The sequence below is a fragment of the Puma concolor genome, chromosome D3 (assembly GCF_028749965.1).
Source record: "Puma concolor isolate L17-30 chromosome D3, mPumCon1.1.hap2, whole genome shotgun sequence".
Classification (NCBI taxonomy): Eukaryota; Metazoa; Chordata; class Mammalia; order Carnivora; family Felidae; genus Puma; species Puma concolor.
The window spans coordinates 19,965,827-19,978,457 of record NC_141678.1 but is presented as its reverse complement, the minus strand read 5'-3'; the positions used below and the strand labels follow the sequence as shown (position 1 = coordinate 19,978,457).

The 12,631-nt window shown below is 52.8% G+C and overlaps 2 long non-coding RNA genes and 1 gene segment (V, D, J or C); 2 read left to right on the top strand and 1 right to left on the bottom strand.

Annotated features, from left to right (window-relative positions):
* LOC147575369 (uncharacterized) overlaps nt 1-531 on the bottom strand; it is a 473,279-nt gene extending 472,748 nt beyond the window's left edge. Inside the window, exon 1 of the long non-coding RNA XR_015242339.1 lies at nt 386-531. This is a non-coding gene — a long non-coding RNA (uncharacterized LOC147575369). The remainder of the gene's footprint in view (nt 1-385) is intronic.
* A 5,273-nt stretch (nt 532-5,804) lies between these two features.
* Nucleotides 5,805-7,688, top strand: LOC112870364 (uncharacterized). The gene is made up of 2 exons (XR_015242328.1): nt 5,805-5,917; nt 7,232-7,688. It is a non-coding gene; the product is annotated as an uncharacterized LOC112870364 (long non-coding RNA).
* Nucleotides 7,689-8,971: 1,283 nt separating this feature from the next.
* LOC112870221 (immunoglobulin lambda constant 6-like) lies at nt 8,972-12,310 on the top strand. The segment is given in 3 exon segments: nt 8,972-9,032; nt 9,747-9,881; nt 11,855-12,310. Coding segments are annotated over 3 exon segments (516 nt in total).
* The last annotated feature ends 321 nt before the right edge of the window (nt 12,311-12,631 follow it).

The following is a 12,631-nucleotide window of genomic DNA, read 5'->3' as shown; positions in this document are numbered from 1 at the left end:
CCTCCCCATCAGTCCCAACTCTGCAAAGGGCTCCCAGCTCCATCACCTCTGTGCTGAAACACCCCTGCTCACCCCTTCTACAATGACATCCTGACACAGACTGAGGAGAGCACAGAGCACCTTCCTAAGCATGGTGTTAGCTGAATTCTGATGCCATACCTAAAGAGCATCTCTCCATCCCCTCCCCATGACTGAGGATAGATGGATTCTGAACCCTCCATGGAACTGATTCCAGATCCCCAGGGGTCAACCCCATCACCCACCCATCTGCCTGACCAGCACCCGTGACAAGAAGGCTGGGCTTTGGGCCTCCCGTGCAGCTGCAGGTGGGCCTGGGTCAGGGGTGGAGGGGCTGACAGAGGGTTTGTGTTCCAGGCTGTGTCACAGTGTGCTTTGTTCGGCGGAGGGACCCATCTGACCGTCCTCGGTGAGTCTCCCCTTTCCTCCTCTTTTGGCTCCAGTATACAATTTCAAGTGATTTTCTTCTGCTTTCTATTGTGACCTGGGCTCGGGCTGAAGGTCTGTGGGGTCTGTAAGTTTTACCTCTTTTATCTGCCCCTTACCTCCTCCACTGGCCCCATATTGTCAGAAGTGCTCAGGGCTACAGGGGACGTCCCCGTGAGCCCTTCCTAATCTAGACCTGAACTCAGGCCTCACTGTGACTCCAGCTCTCTCCCCAAGGAAATCTTCTCCTCTGGACTCAGGGATGGTCAGCTCACCACTCAATGTCTCTGGGCTCCAAGAGTCCGAGGAGAATTGAGGGTGAAGGGCAAATGAGTAGGGGTTCCTGCTGCCAGAGGGACCGTGAGGTGTGGGAAGGATTCTGGGGATGGCTCGGGCACCGGTTCCCATCCTTGGGGGATCCAAGGCAGAGAACTGCCTGATGAACAGTGAGGACAGCCTTGGTCTCGGTACTTGGAGACATGGAGAAGGAAGTGGGACAAGGGGGTCAGGAAGAAAGGAAGGACATCACAGGAGAAGGGGGCCGTGGGTTCTGGGCCTTCCACCTCCATAGGGACACTCAGGAAGCCAGCAACAGGACAGTCTCAGGACACTCAGGCAGCAAAGTAAATGCCTTCACCACCGCAGGAAAGCCTCCTGAGCAGATAGATACGTTGGGCCTGGGTCTCCAGGTAGGAAAAGGTGACAGGTCTTGCCAAGACCTCAGAAATCTAACGATGGACAGACCCCCAGTAAACTTCACAGAACAGGGAGACCCTTCAGAACAGACATAGCCCATCCTTAAAACTGGGTTCTGCGAGTCCAAGGAGAATTGAGGGGTGAAGGCAAAGAAGTGGGGAGCTTGGGCTGCTAGCAGGGCCATGGGGTGTGAGGTGGATACTGGGGACATTCAGGCATAGTATTCTGTCTTTGGCTCGTCCCAGCTGGAGGGCTGCCTGGAGCACAGAGAGCAGAGCATTGGTCTCGGGACTTGGGGACATGGAGGTGGAAGTGGGACAAGGGGGTGAAAGAGGAGGCAGGTTGTCAGAAGAGAAGGGCCCAAGGGTACTGGGACTTCCCACCTCTAGAGGAACAGTAAGGACACCAAGATCAGAACAGGTCTCAGGAGAGTGTCCTCTAAGGGAGGTGTGGTCCATGAGCAGATACATGGATCAGAGTCCGCTGCTAGGGACAGGTGACAGGGACGTTGACTGCCAGCCTTCCAGAAATGGTAAACAGACAGACACCCAAATAAACTTCACAGAACAGGGAGACCCTTCAGAACAGACATGGCCTAACCTCAAAACTGAAAATTCACCTCACCTGAAAACTCTCCATCTTACAAGACTCCCTGTAATCCAGCTCCAGGAACTCCCACTTCTTACCCACTCAGCATCCCCGGGGTCGGGGGTGGGGGTCCTGTTGGGAGGTGGGCAAGGCTGCAATGATGGTGTGAGGGGCTCTGGGGGCAGGAAACCTACTTTTCAAATGGGAACACAGCCCTGCAACAAGGACAGACCAGCTATACAGAAACTGGGTAAGTGACTTGGCATTATGGCAGTGATACCAACATCCAAGGGCAGACAGATTCACAAGGGAAAGCAGGTCTCAGAGCCAGTGCCACCAAGTCCCAGGGGGAGGACTGTGTGGATTAGGAGGACATGTGACCGGGAGAGAGTCTGAGGCCATGGAGGGACCCACACACTACTGAATGTGGCAGTCAGATTCATTCCAACAGAAGGTGAGTGACCCTACCCATGGCTGACCTGAACTCAGCCAGCTGGAGCCCTTGAGACCCAAGCCATGGACATGACAGAGCTGTTCCCCACATCAGGACTGAGGTAGGAGCTTCAGCCATGGACACCTCATCTGTGACTCATGCCCCTCCCCACCCCACAGGTCAGCCCAAGTCGGCCCCCTCGGTCACACTCTTCCCACCCTCCAGTGAGGAGCTCAGCGCCAACAAGGCCACCCTGGTGTGCCTCATCAGTGACTTCTACCCCAGTGGCTTGACGGTGGCCTGGAAGGAAGACGGCACCCCCGTCACCCAGGGCGTGGAGACCACCAAGCCCTCCAAACAGAGCAACAATAAGTACGCGGCCAGCAGCTACCTGAGCCTGTCACCGAACCGGTGGAAATCTCACGGCAGATTCACCTGCCAGGTCACGCACGAGGGGAGCACCGTGGAGAAGAGAATGGTCCCTGCAGAGTGCTCTTAGGTTCCCAAGGCTTCCAGGATGGGGGCCTTCCTCACCAGACACCCCTTCCCCAGCCCACTGTGTAGCCCTGTGAACCAACCCCTGGATCAGCTCAGACCAGGCAGGTCACACGCCCTCCCTATTTCTACTTGTGCTCAATAAAGACCTTAGCACATATCACTGACATATCTGGTGTGCATTCACTGTTCCACGTAACTCTGGGTAAGCCTCAGTAATTAGGGATAGACTTGTCAAGTGAGAACCTATTTACCCACTTTCCCTGTGTGCTTGTCAGCCATGGCCTGAAGAACAAATGGTCCCAACTCAGCGGTTGCAGTCCTTGTCCCCATTGGAATGGAGATGGGCCCAGTGAGACAGACTGGGGTCCCAGTGGGGATCAGGCAGAAACAAGGAGGGTCCTGGGGACAATGGGTCTGTTCAGATTTGTGTGTGGTCAGTGAGGCTTAGCGTCACCCTGGCACTGCCTGAGACCTCAGTCATGAAAGTCTGGGGACCTGACACATTAGTTATGGTTGCATTACAGATGGAGCAGGTGATGTCAGACTTCATAACATTTGGGGCAGGTGGGTCACGGGAGAACAGGGTGAATAGGAAAGGGCACCATCTCAGCCACACAAAGGGCTGCCACTGATTGTCCAAAAGACAGATTCATTTCAAATTCAGGAGTAGAGTTAAGGGAGGTCAGACCAGCCAGAGGCCCATGGCAAGGCCAAGCTTTCCAGAGTTTGCAGCAACCCCGGACAACAGGCCCTGAGGATTCTTCCAGCCTGCAACACCATGGCCATGTACATAGTGCACCTGTAGCTTTGTGTCATGGACACACTCACTACAGGGCCTGAGGCACTCATGTCAGCCTCTCAGAGGTGCAGGCCACGTTTACTCTGCCAGTCCTCCAGTCCTAGGTTGGACAGATACCCTGAGCCTTCAGCTCATCAGGGTCTGGGAGCTGCCTTCACCAGACTTGCTTGTGGGCAGGAATGCCCAGGGACAGATCCTCCAAGGATAGCATGCTCCAGGGCAACAATGGGTCAGAGACAGGGGCCCCCAAGGAGCTTTTTAGCAGCCAACAGTCCCCAAATCTACCTAGGAGATAATAGAAACTTTGGGATCAGCATCTGCATGAACCCATTCCATAGATGGGAAAACTAAGACCCCAAAGGAACAAGGGACCACTCAGGCCTCCCTCATTCCAATGGTCCTGCTGGGGAGAATGACATAATACCCACCTCCCCCCCATCCATAGCCACTGCCACCCCTAGACAAACTCCTCTATTCATTGTTTTAAGTGTTCATTATGAACTCCACAAACTGAAGAGACAGAAGGCAAGGGAGAAACCCCATGTTCCTATCAACCAGGTGCCAGAGTCCCAGATGACCTAGCCTGAGGTCTTCCCTTATGCAGCATTTTGAAGCAAATTCAAGATCGTACCATTTGTTCTGTATACAATTCATTTGTGAACTGGAAAGACAGGACCTGAGCTACAACTACAACATCATCATCAAATCTAAGCAGAAACCATCGGAACTTCTTAATAGCAAGACAATAGTCCATTTCTCATCAAAAAGCCTCATAGGTGTCATAAGTGAATTCATGAAGTTTTATTTTTGATGCTGCTGGTGGTGTTCTTACTTCCTTATTTTTATGAGTATTGAGTAACATTTGACACTGTGATTGGTGGATGTGTCTTCAGGTCTGTTGGGTGTGTAAGAATCTATCCAACCCCTCTACTTTTCCTTCCAAGGAAGTGGCTTGGATCCTGGCAATGGCTTGCGTCCTTCCTTCTAGGAAGGGCTGTTGGTCCTGGGACTCTCCCACGGCGGGGATGCAGCCACAGCCTCCCATAGCTGTACCCGAACCATTCTCTCCGCCTCCTCTTCCTGCAAAGGGCATCTGGCTCAGAAGCTTCAGGAGGTCCAGCTTGGACTTGGCAAAATCACCTCCCAAGACTGTTGGTCACTTTGCATCAAAGGACCTCAGTCAAGTGGATCTTTTTAGGTAGCATTAGCTGCCTTGATGTTCAATGACACCATCAATCAAATGGGAAGGATGCATCATGGGAATATTTCATTTCTGTCTTCCTTCTCCTGTGAAGGCTACAATGTGCCCATGAGGAGAGTGCCTTCATCTGCTCTTTATTCTCCCCACAGCGACCTTCATATATTATGACAAAGAAATATAAACTTTCCCCTCCTGTTCCCCACTTTACAGAATGATGACCTTCTCCCTCCATTTTCCCCTGCTGAAGCTTTATTGTCTGCTGACCTGGTGCACTCTGGGCTTGACCTGACGGGCTTAGGGGGTGGCACCAGGGTAGGCCCCTAGGCATGATGGCAATGTGGCTACACATATGGACATTGGTCCAGTGGGATCTCTTCAGGTAGCTTCTGGTACACTCACATGACCCCAGGTGAGCTCTACAGCTCCTGCTTTCTGATGGACCACATACCATCTTTTCTCATCTCTTCTGTGCCTACCCACCCCAGGCCTGAAATCAGTCACTGATGCCAGTTCCATTTAGTGTCAGGTGGCATTTAAGACCTTTGAAAGAAGGAAAGCAGCAGTCATACACCAGACCCTCCCCAACATGAGACCAGATTGGGGTATCTCTGGGGTACTCCAAAGGTCACATTGACACAGGCTGGCATGTCCCACAGGACCAGGACAGACTTCACATAGGACTGTCCCAAACTAGGACATTCCTGGGAAGATAAGGCTGAGCCCCTATATGTGACAGTAGGGGATACAGGAAGTTTCCAATGGCCTATACCATAGGCCAACCTGCTTCTCCCTGGAAAGGGAGGTTTGTGAGTGAGGGGACATGTACTGCCTTCAACTCATGGTCTCACCAAGGAATTAGGATTGTTTGAACTTACAGAGAAGGGATGTCCGGTTTATTTCCATGGAACCTGACTCACAATGACACAAAAGACCTCCACAAACTCACCTCAATCCATAGGAGATAGTAAGTAGAAACAGCAGATCAGTTACCAACTTCCTTTGGAAGAACTGCTTGCAAGGATCCTGTTGCCTTTCATGTGGGGACATTGGTCTTGTTATCTGCTAGGAATGGGGGATGTGTGCCCCCCCCCCCAGCTGAGCAGACACCACCAGCCTGGAGCAGTGCCCTCACTTCCTCCAACACAGCTGCAGGTGGGGGGGTAAGGGGTGGGGCAGGGCTGACCTGTGCCAGGGATTTTGTATGAGACTATATCACAGTGTTGGGTGTTTGGCGATGGAACCCAGCTGACTGTACTAGGTGAGTCTCATCTTCTCCTTCCTTCCCTGCTCTCCCAGAGGTTTGAACAAGTTTCTCCTTTTTCTGTTCATTTCTGTGTCTTCCCTAAGCCTATTGTCATGCTTTCACCCAGGACCCCAGAGCCTGGGGCCTTCCTCTTCCTCCCATGTACCATCAGAACTTTACCTCTATCCCCAGAGGCAGGAGTATAAGTGGGATGACCTACAGACTCCACTCTCTGTCTGCCAGGGTCATACTGGGTCCTAAATGTGCTCTGTTCCTTCCTCTCCTGTCTGGCCTCATGTCAGTCCACCTTTGTCTCTGGGAGTCACTAAGGTCCCCATCTAAAAGGGAAGAGAGAACAGGGAACATTGTGGGGGTAACCATGTGGAGAATTTACAGGGACACAGCACCCTCAGGGCCATGTCTGAGGACACACAGGTCAGAGGTTCAGGGCAGGGCCCAGAGCTCTGGCATTCAGGATCCAGGGCCAGCAATGGTGCAGGGATGGAGCTGTTCCCCCAGGCCTCTTGGGGAAGCTCAGAGCCCTGAGCTGGCCAGGGGACTCAGGGAAACCAGCAAGGAGGAGGACGATGGAAGAAAGAGAAGGTGCCAAAGAAAGGGTCACAGAATGACCGGATGTGAGAACAAGGTGGACACTGAAGTGTCTGTAGGACATACTTCCTGCCCCAAAGAGAGGCAGAATCTTTGGATTGAAGGTTTTAATGCTAAACAAATTTGCAGGACATGGGGGACGAGGCTGCAGAAAGACAATGGAATGAGAGAGACACAAGGCCAGTCAGACAGAATCTGTACGATCAGCAAGGATCCTACCCCATCAGGGACGGCCCAGGAGAGACACATCTGGGTAAAAACAGACCCTTTAGCCCAAGACCCTGACATTCCCAGCACAACAGTGTCAGGATAGAATGGTCCACAGGACGAGTCAATGGGAGGTGAGAGAGCTCACATCATAACCCTGGCCACAGACAGACAAATGTAGAGCCAAGACAGACACTGTCAAAATGTCACAGGAGGCAGGAGCAGGACAGTGAGAGTTCATTGTCTGTGTGGAAGGAAAGGTTCCAGGAGAATGTCGGGAGGGGTGGTGACAGGAATGCCCCTCAAAAGTTCCCAGCACAGATGGGGAGATGATTGAGAAACACCTTAACCTACCCACCCCCCCAACTGCCTCAACATGGATATGCAGATACACAGTGGGAACTGGGGACCTGAATGGATGCTCAGGAACTTGTACCACAAAGAAGACCGAGGGTAAGAGAGCCCACAGTTGATGCTTAACCTCTGAACTCCTGCCCCTCACCCACCCCACAGGTCAGCCCAAGTCCTAGCCCTCAGTTACCCTCTTCCCACCCTCCTCTGAGGAGCGCAGCACCAACAAGGCCACCCTGGTATGCCTCACCAGTGACTTCTACCCCAGCGGCTTGATGGTGCCTGGAAGGCAGAAAGCACCCCCATCACCCAGGGCGTGGAGACCACCAAGCCCTCCAAACAGAGCAACAACAAGTACGCGGCCAGCAGCTACCTGAACCTGTCACCAGACCAGTGGAAATCTCGTAGCAGCTACACCTGCCAGGTCACACATGAGGGGAGCAACGTGGAGAAAACAGTGGTCCCCACAGAGTTCTCTTAGGTCATGGTACCCCCTACCCACTCAGAGGGCTTAGAGCCACAGGACCTCCAGGAAGGATTCCCCTTGCACCAGAATCATCCCAGCCCTTCTCCCAGCACCCAGTCAATGCTCAATAAAATGTCTTTTATTCAATCAGAATTCAGACTGTCTGGTAATTAGGGTTTAACATTTTGGTCCAGAATTCAACCATCTTAAGGTGGGGGAGGGGGGGGACATGATTCTTTTGGCCTTGGGAAAGAAGCCCGCAGAAGGCGTCCTCATGTTTCATGAGGCGTTGTTTTGCTCTCAGCCAGAATTGCCAGAGAATTCTCCTGAACAGCACGTCAAAACAGCAGAAATTAAAGAGACCATCCTCCACAATGTCTCTAGCTTTCATTCTTGTGTGAACCATGTCTACTTCCAGTCTTAGCTGCCCTGCCCGATATCAGGTCCCCACGATTTCTTAGATAATTCCTGAATTTCTCCCTGGACCTGGCACCTCACAGTCTACAAGAAGCCCTCCTCTGAACATTCCCACTCTCCTCTTCCTATAGGCCCCCACTCAGTGCCACATTTTCCTTCGTTTCCTACCCCATGTGGACATTCCCTATCATACCAGCCTAGAGCCACCTCCCTTCCTTATGAGAACCCCTGTTCCTACCTCCTCAGGGACAATCACATGTTCCCCCTCGACTGACTCCCTGTCACACTTACTACAGGACTATCTGCCTGGATGCAGGTCACTCACACCCACACTCCCATTGCTGGCACCTCCCCCTCCCAGTGTCTCTTAGTTCATACTTGCATCCAAGGTCTCTGGGACACAGACTCCAGCTATACTCTCTGGGACCCCTCCAAGTCCAAGCGAAGCCAAGAGCCCACCACTTGTGTTTCAATAACCCACCTGGGGCCTCTGTTATAAATCAAGGATCAGATTCTGGAAATAGGCTGCTGACAGGTTTCTCAACTGACTCATCTATCTACTTAGGAGCTCAGTGTGGGATCTGATCATAACACACACAAGTATACACACAGGTATCAATGAACAGAAACATACATGCACACACATGATGATCACAGAGCCATTGGTCCATTTATAACACTGCCATGGTGGGCATGTCTATGGAAAGATCAGGAGGAGCTGAGGCAAAAGTTGTTGCACAGGGAGCCAGGATATGACATGAACAAAGACAACTTCATCTCTGTCATCCCTACCAGAGCCAGCCAGTAGCAATAGAAGGTCCCAGGGATTCTACTCAAGGCTGGAGAGAGACAAGCAACTTCATAAGCTGCTGGGAGGGTGTTTACACACTAATCAAAAGTCAAGGAAGACAGTCATAGTTCTGGCTCAGCATGCCAATGTGCCAATGTTTCATAGAAAGAAGGATGCCAGGCCTGTGTGTCCCCAGTGTGAGCTCTGCAGGTGACGTCCCTAGGCCAGGATGCAGGTGAAGGCCCTGGGTGTCAGGGACCCTCCTCACAATGTGAAGGTCCAGTGCAGAGGTATGGTATGTGTGTCCTGCTTGGTGAGGTGACCCTGTGCCAGTGATGCTCCTATATATGGACGATGTGTGATTCTCACTCACTTCAAGGGTCAGGCACAGATTCCAACACTCCGGCTGAGGGCAAAATTGTAGGACGTAGTGACAGCCTCCCAAACCACCAGGTGCCCACCAGGTCTAACCAGCTTATATTCAGCCCACACACCCCTACACCATGATAGCTGCCCTCATGGGGCTCAGGACAGGGAGTAAACAGTGATGACACTAGAAGAACCAGACAAAGGCAGCAATTCAGGAGATCAGAACCCTAGAGAGGGATCTAAGTGCTGGGGAAACATGATTCTCCTCTCAACACTTCCCTATCCTGACCCCAATCCTCCACGGTTTCCTGTGCTGAGGATGTGATGGCATATCTAGGACCCTCCGCATGAGTCCCAAGTCTGCAAAGGGCTCACAGTTCCATCACCTCTGTGCTAAAACAGCCCTGCTCACCCCTTTCACAATGACATCCTGATACAGGCTGAGGAGAGAACACAGCCCCTTCCTAAGGATGGCGTTACTTGGGAATTCTGATGCAATATCTAGAGGAGGTGTCTCAACCCCTCCCCATGACTGAGGATGGATGGAATCTGAACCCTCCATGGAACTGAAATTCCAGGTCCCCAGGGGTCACCCCTGTCACCCACCCATCTGCCCAGCCAGCACCCGTGACAAGGAGGCTGGGCTTTGGGCCTCCCGTACAGCTGCAGGTGGGCCTGGGTCAGGGGTGGAGGGGCTGACAGAGGGTTTGTGTTCCAGGCTGTGTCACAGTGTATTGTGTTCGGCGGAGGGACCCATCTGACCGTCCTCGGTAAGTCTCCCACTTTCCATCCTCTTTCGGATCCAGTATGCAATTTGGGGCTATTTTTCTCTGCTTTCTTTTGTGACCTGGGATCAGGCCAACGGTCCGTGGCGTCTGTAAGTTTTGCCTCTTTTGTCTGCTCCTCATCACCTCTAACCGGTCCCATCTTGTCAGATGGTGGTCAGGGCTACAGGGGACCATTCCCATGAACCCTTCCTGATCTCAGGAGACCTGAACTCAGACCTCACCATGGCTCCAGCTCTCTCCCTATGGGAACCTAATCCTCTGGACTCAGGATGGTCAGCTCTCCACTCAGGGTCTCTGGGCTCCAACAGTCTGATGAGAATTGAGGGTGAAGGGCAAGTGACTGGGGGTTCATGCTGCCAGAGGGAACGTGGGGTGTGGGAAGGATTCTGGGGATGGCTCAGGCACCGGGTTCCTCCTCAGGGCATCCCAGGCAGAGGACTGCCTGAAGCACAGTGAGGAGAGCCTTGGTCTGGGAACTTGGAGGCATGAAGGAGGAAGTGGGACAAGGGGTCAAGGAAGAAGGGTGGACATCAGAGCAGAGGTGGGCCCTGGGTCCTGGGACATTCCACCTCCACAGGGACAGTCAGGACCTCAGCACAGGAAAGGTCTCAGGACACTCAGGCAACAAAGGTAAATGCCTTCACCACCACAGGAAAGCCTCCTGAGCAGATAGATATGTGGGGTCAGGATCTCCAGATACGGACAGGTGACAGGGACAGGGCTTGCCAGGCACTCAGCAATCTGAAGACAGACAGACCCCCAGCAAACTTCACAGAACAGGGAGACCCTTCAAAATAGACATAGCTCATCATTAAAGCTGGGTTCTAAGAGTCTGAGGAGAAGAGAGGGGTGAAGGCAAGGAAGTGGGGCACTCGGGCTGCAAGCAGGGCTGTGGGGTGTGGGAAGGATTCTGGGGATGGCTCAGGCATAGCATTCTGTCTTCAGCTCGTCCCAGCTGGAGGGCTGCCTGAAGCACAGCGAGCAGAGCATTGGTCTGGGGACTTGGAGACATGGAGGTGGAAATGGGACAAGGGGGTCTGGGGGAGGGAGGTCGTCAGAAGAGAATGGCCCCAGGGTTCAGGGACCTTCCACCTCTAGAGGAACAGCAAGGACACCAAGATCAGGACAAGTCTCAGGAAAGTGTCCTGTCAGGACACTCAGCCAGCAGGGGTACATCCCTTCACAGCATGCCACAGCAAGAGAGCTCTGTGAACAGATACATGGGGTCAGAGTCCCCTGATAAGGAGAGGTGACAGGGGCAGTGACTGCCAGGCTTCCAGAAACAGTAAGTGTTTAGACAGACCCACCAGAAAACCTCACAGAATAGGGAGACCCTTCAGAACAGACATGGCCTGACCTCAAAACTGAAAATTCACCTCACCTGGAAACTCTCCAGTCTACACCTGAAGACTCCCTGGAATCCAGCTTTAAGAACTCCTACTTCTTACCCACTCAGAATCGCCAGCGGGGGGTCCCTGTTGGGAGGTGGGCAAGGCTGCAATGATGGTGTGAGGGGCTCTGGGGGCAGGAAACCTACTTTTCAAATGGGAACACAGCCCTGCAACAAGGACAGACCAGCTATACAGAAACTGGGTAAGTGACTTGGCATTATGGCAGTGATACCAACATCCAAGGGCAGACAGATTCACAAGGGAAAGCAGGTCTCAGAGCCAGTGCCACCAAGTCCCAGGGGGAGGACTGTGTGGATTAGGAGGACATGTGACCGGGAGAGAGTCTGAGGCCATGGAGGGACCCACACACTACTGAATGTGGCAGTCAGATTCATTCCAACAGAAGGTGAGTGACCCTACCCATGGCTGACCTGAACTCAGCCAGCTGGAGCCCTTGAGACCCAAGCCATGGACATGACAGAGCTGTTCCCCACATCAGGACTGAGGTAGGAGCTTCAGCCATGGACACCTCATCTGTGACTCATGCCCCTCCCCACCCCACAGGTCAGCCCAAGTCGGCCCCCTCGGTCACACTCTTCCCACCCTCCAGTGAGGAGCTCAGCGCCAACAAGGCCACCCTGGTGTGCCTCATCAGTGACTTCTACCCCAGTGGCTTGACGGTGGCCTGGAAGGAAGACGGCAACCCTGTCACCCAGGGTGTGGAGACCACCAAGCCCTCCAAACAGAGCAACAATAAGTACGCGGCCAGCAGCTACCTGAGCCTGTCACCGAACCGGTGGAATTCTCACAGCAGATTCACCTGCCAGGTCACACACGAGGGGAGCACCGTGGAGAAGACAGTGGTCCCTGCAGAGTGCTCTTAGGTGCCTGAGACCCACACCCACCCAAGGGGATATGCAGCCATTGAACCTCCAGGAAGGATTCCCCTTGTACCAAGACCATCCCAGCCCTTCTCCCAGCACCCAATAATTGCTCAATAAAATGTCTCTTAATCAGAAATCATGCTTTCTGGTCTTTTAGAGTTAACTTTTTGTGTTCTGAGCTCAACCATCTTTAGGGGGGGAAATCACTCTTTTGGCCTCTTGGGAAAGGAGTCCACAGAAAGATTGGCTTCCTCATGTTTTTTTAAGGGGTAGTTTAACTCTCAGCCAAAATTGTCTGAGAATATTCCTCAGCAGGAGATACAATCAGCGGAAACAGGAGAAACTATCCACCACAATGTCTGCATACTTTGCTTCTTGTGTGAACCATGTCCACTGCCAGTCATGGCTGCCCTCACTGATCTTGGGTCCCCATGATTTCTAGGATAATCCTGAGCTT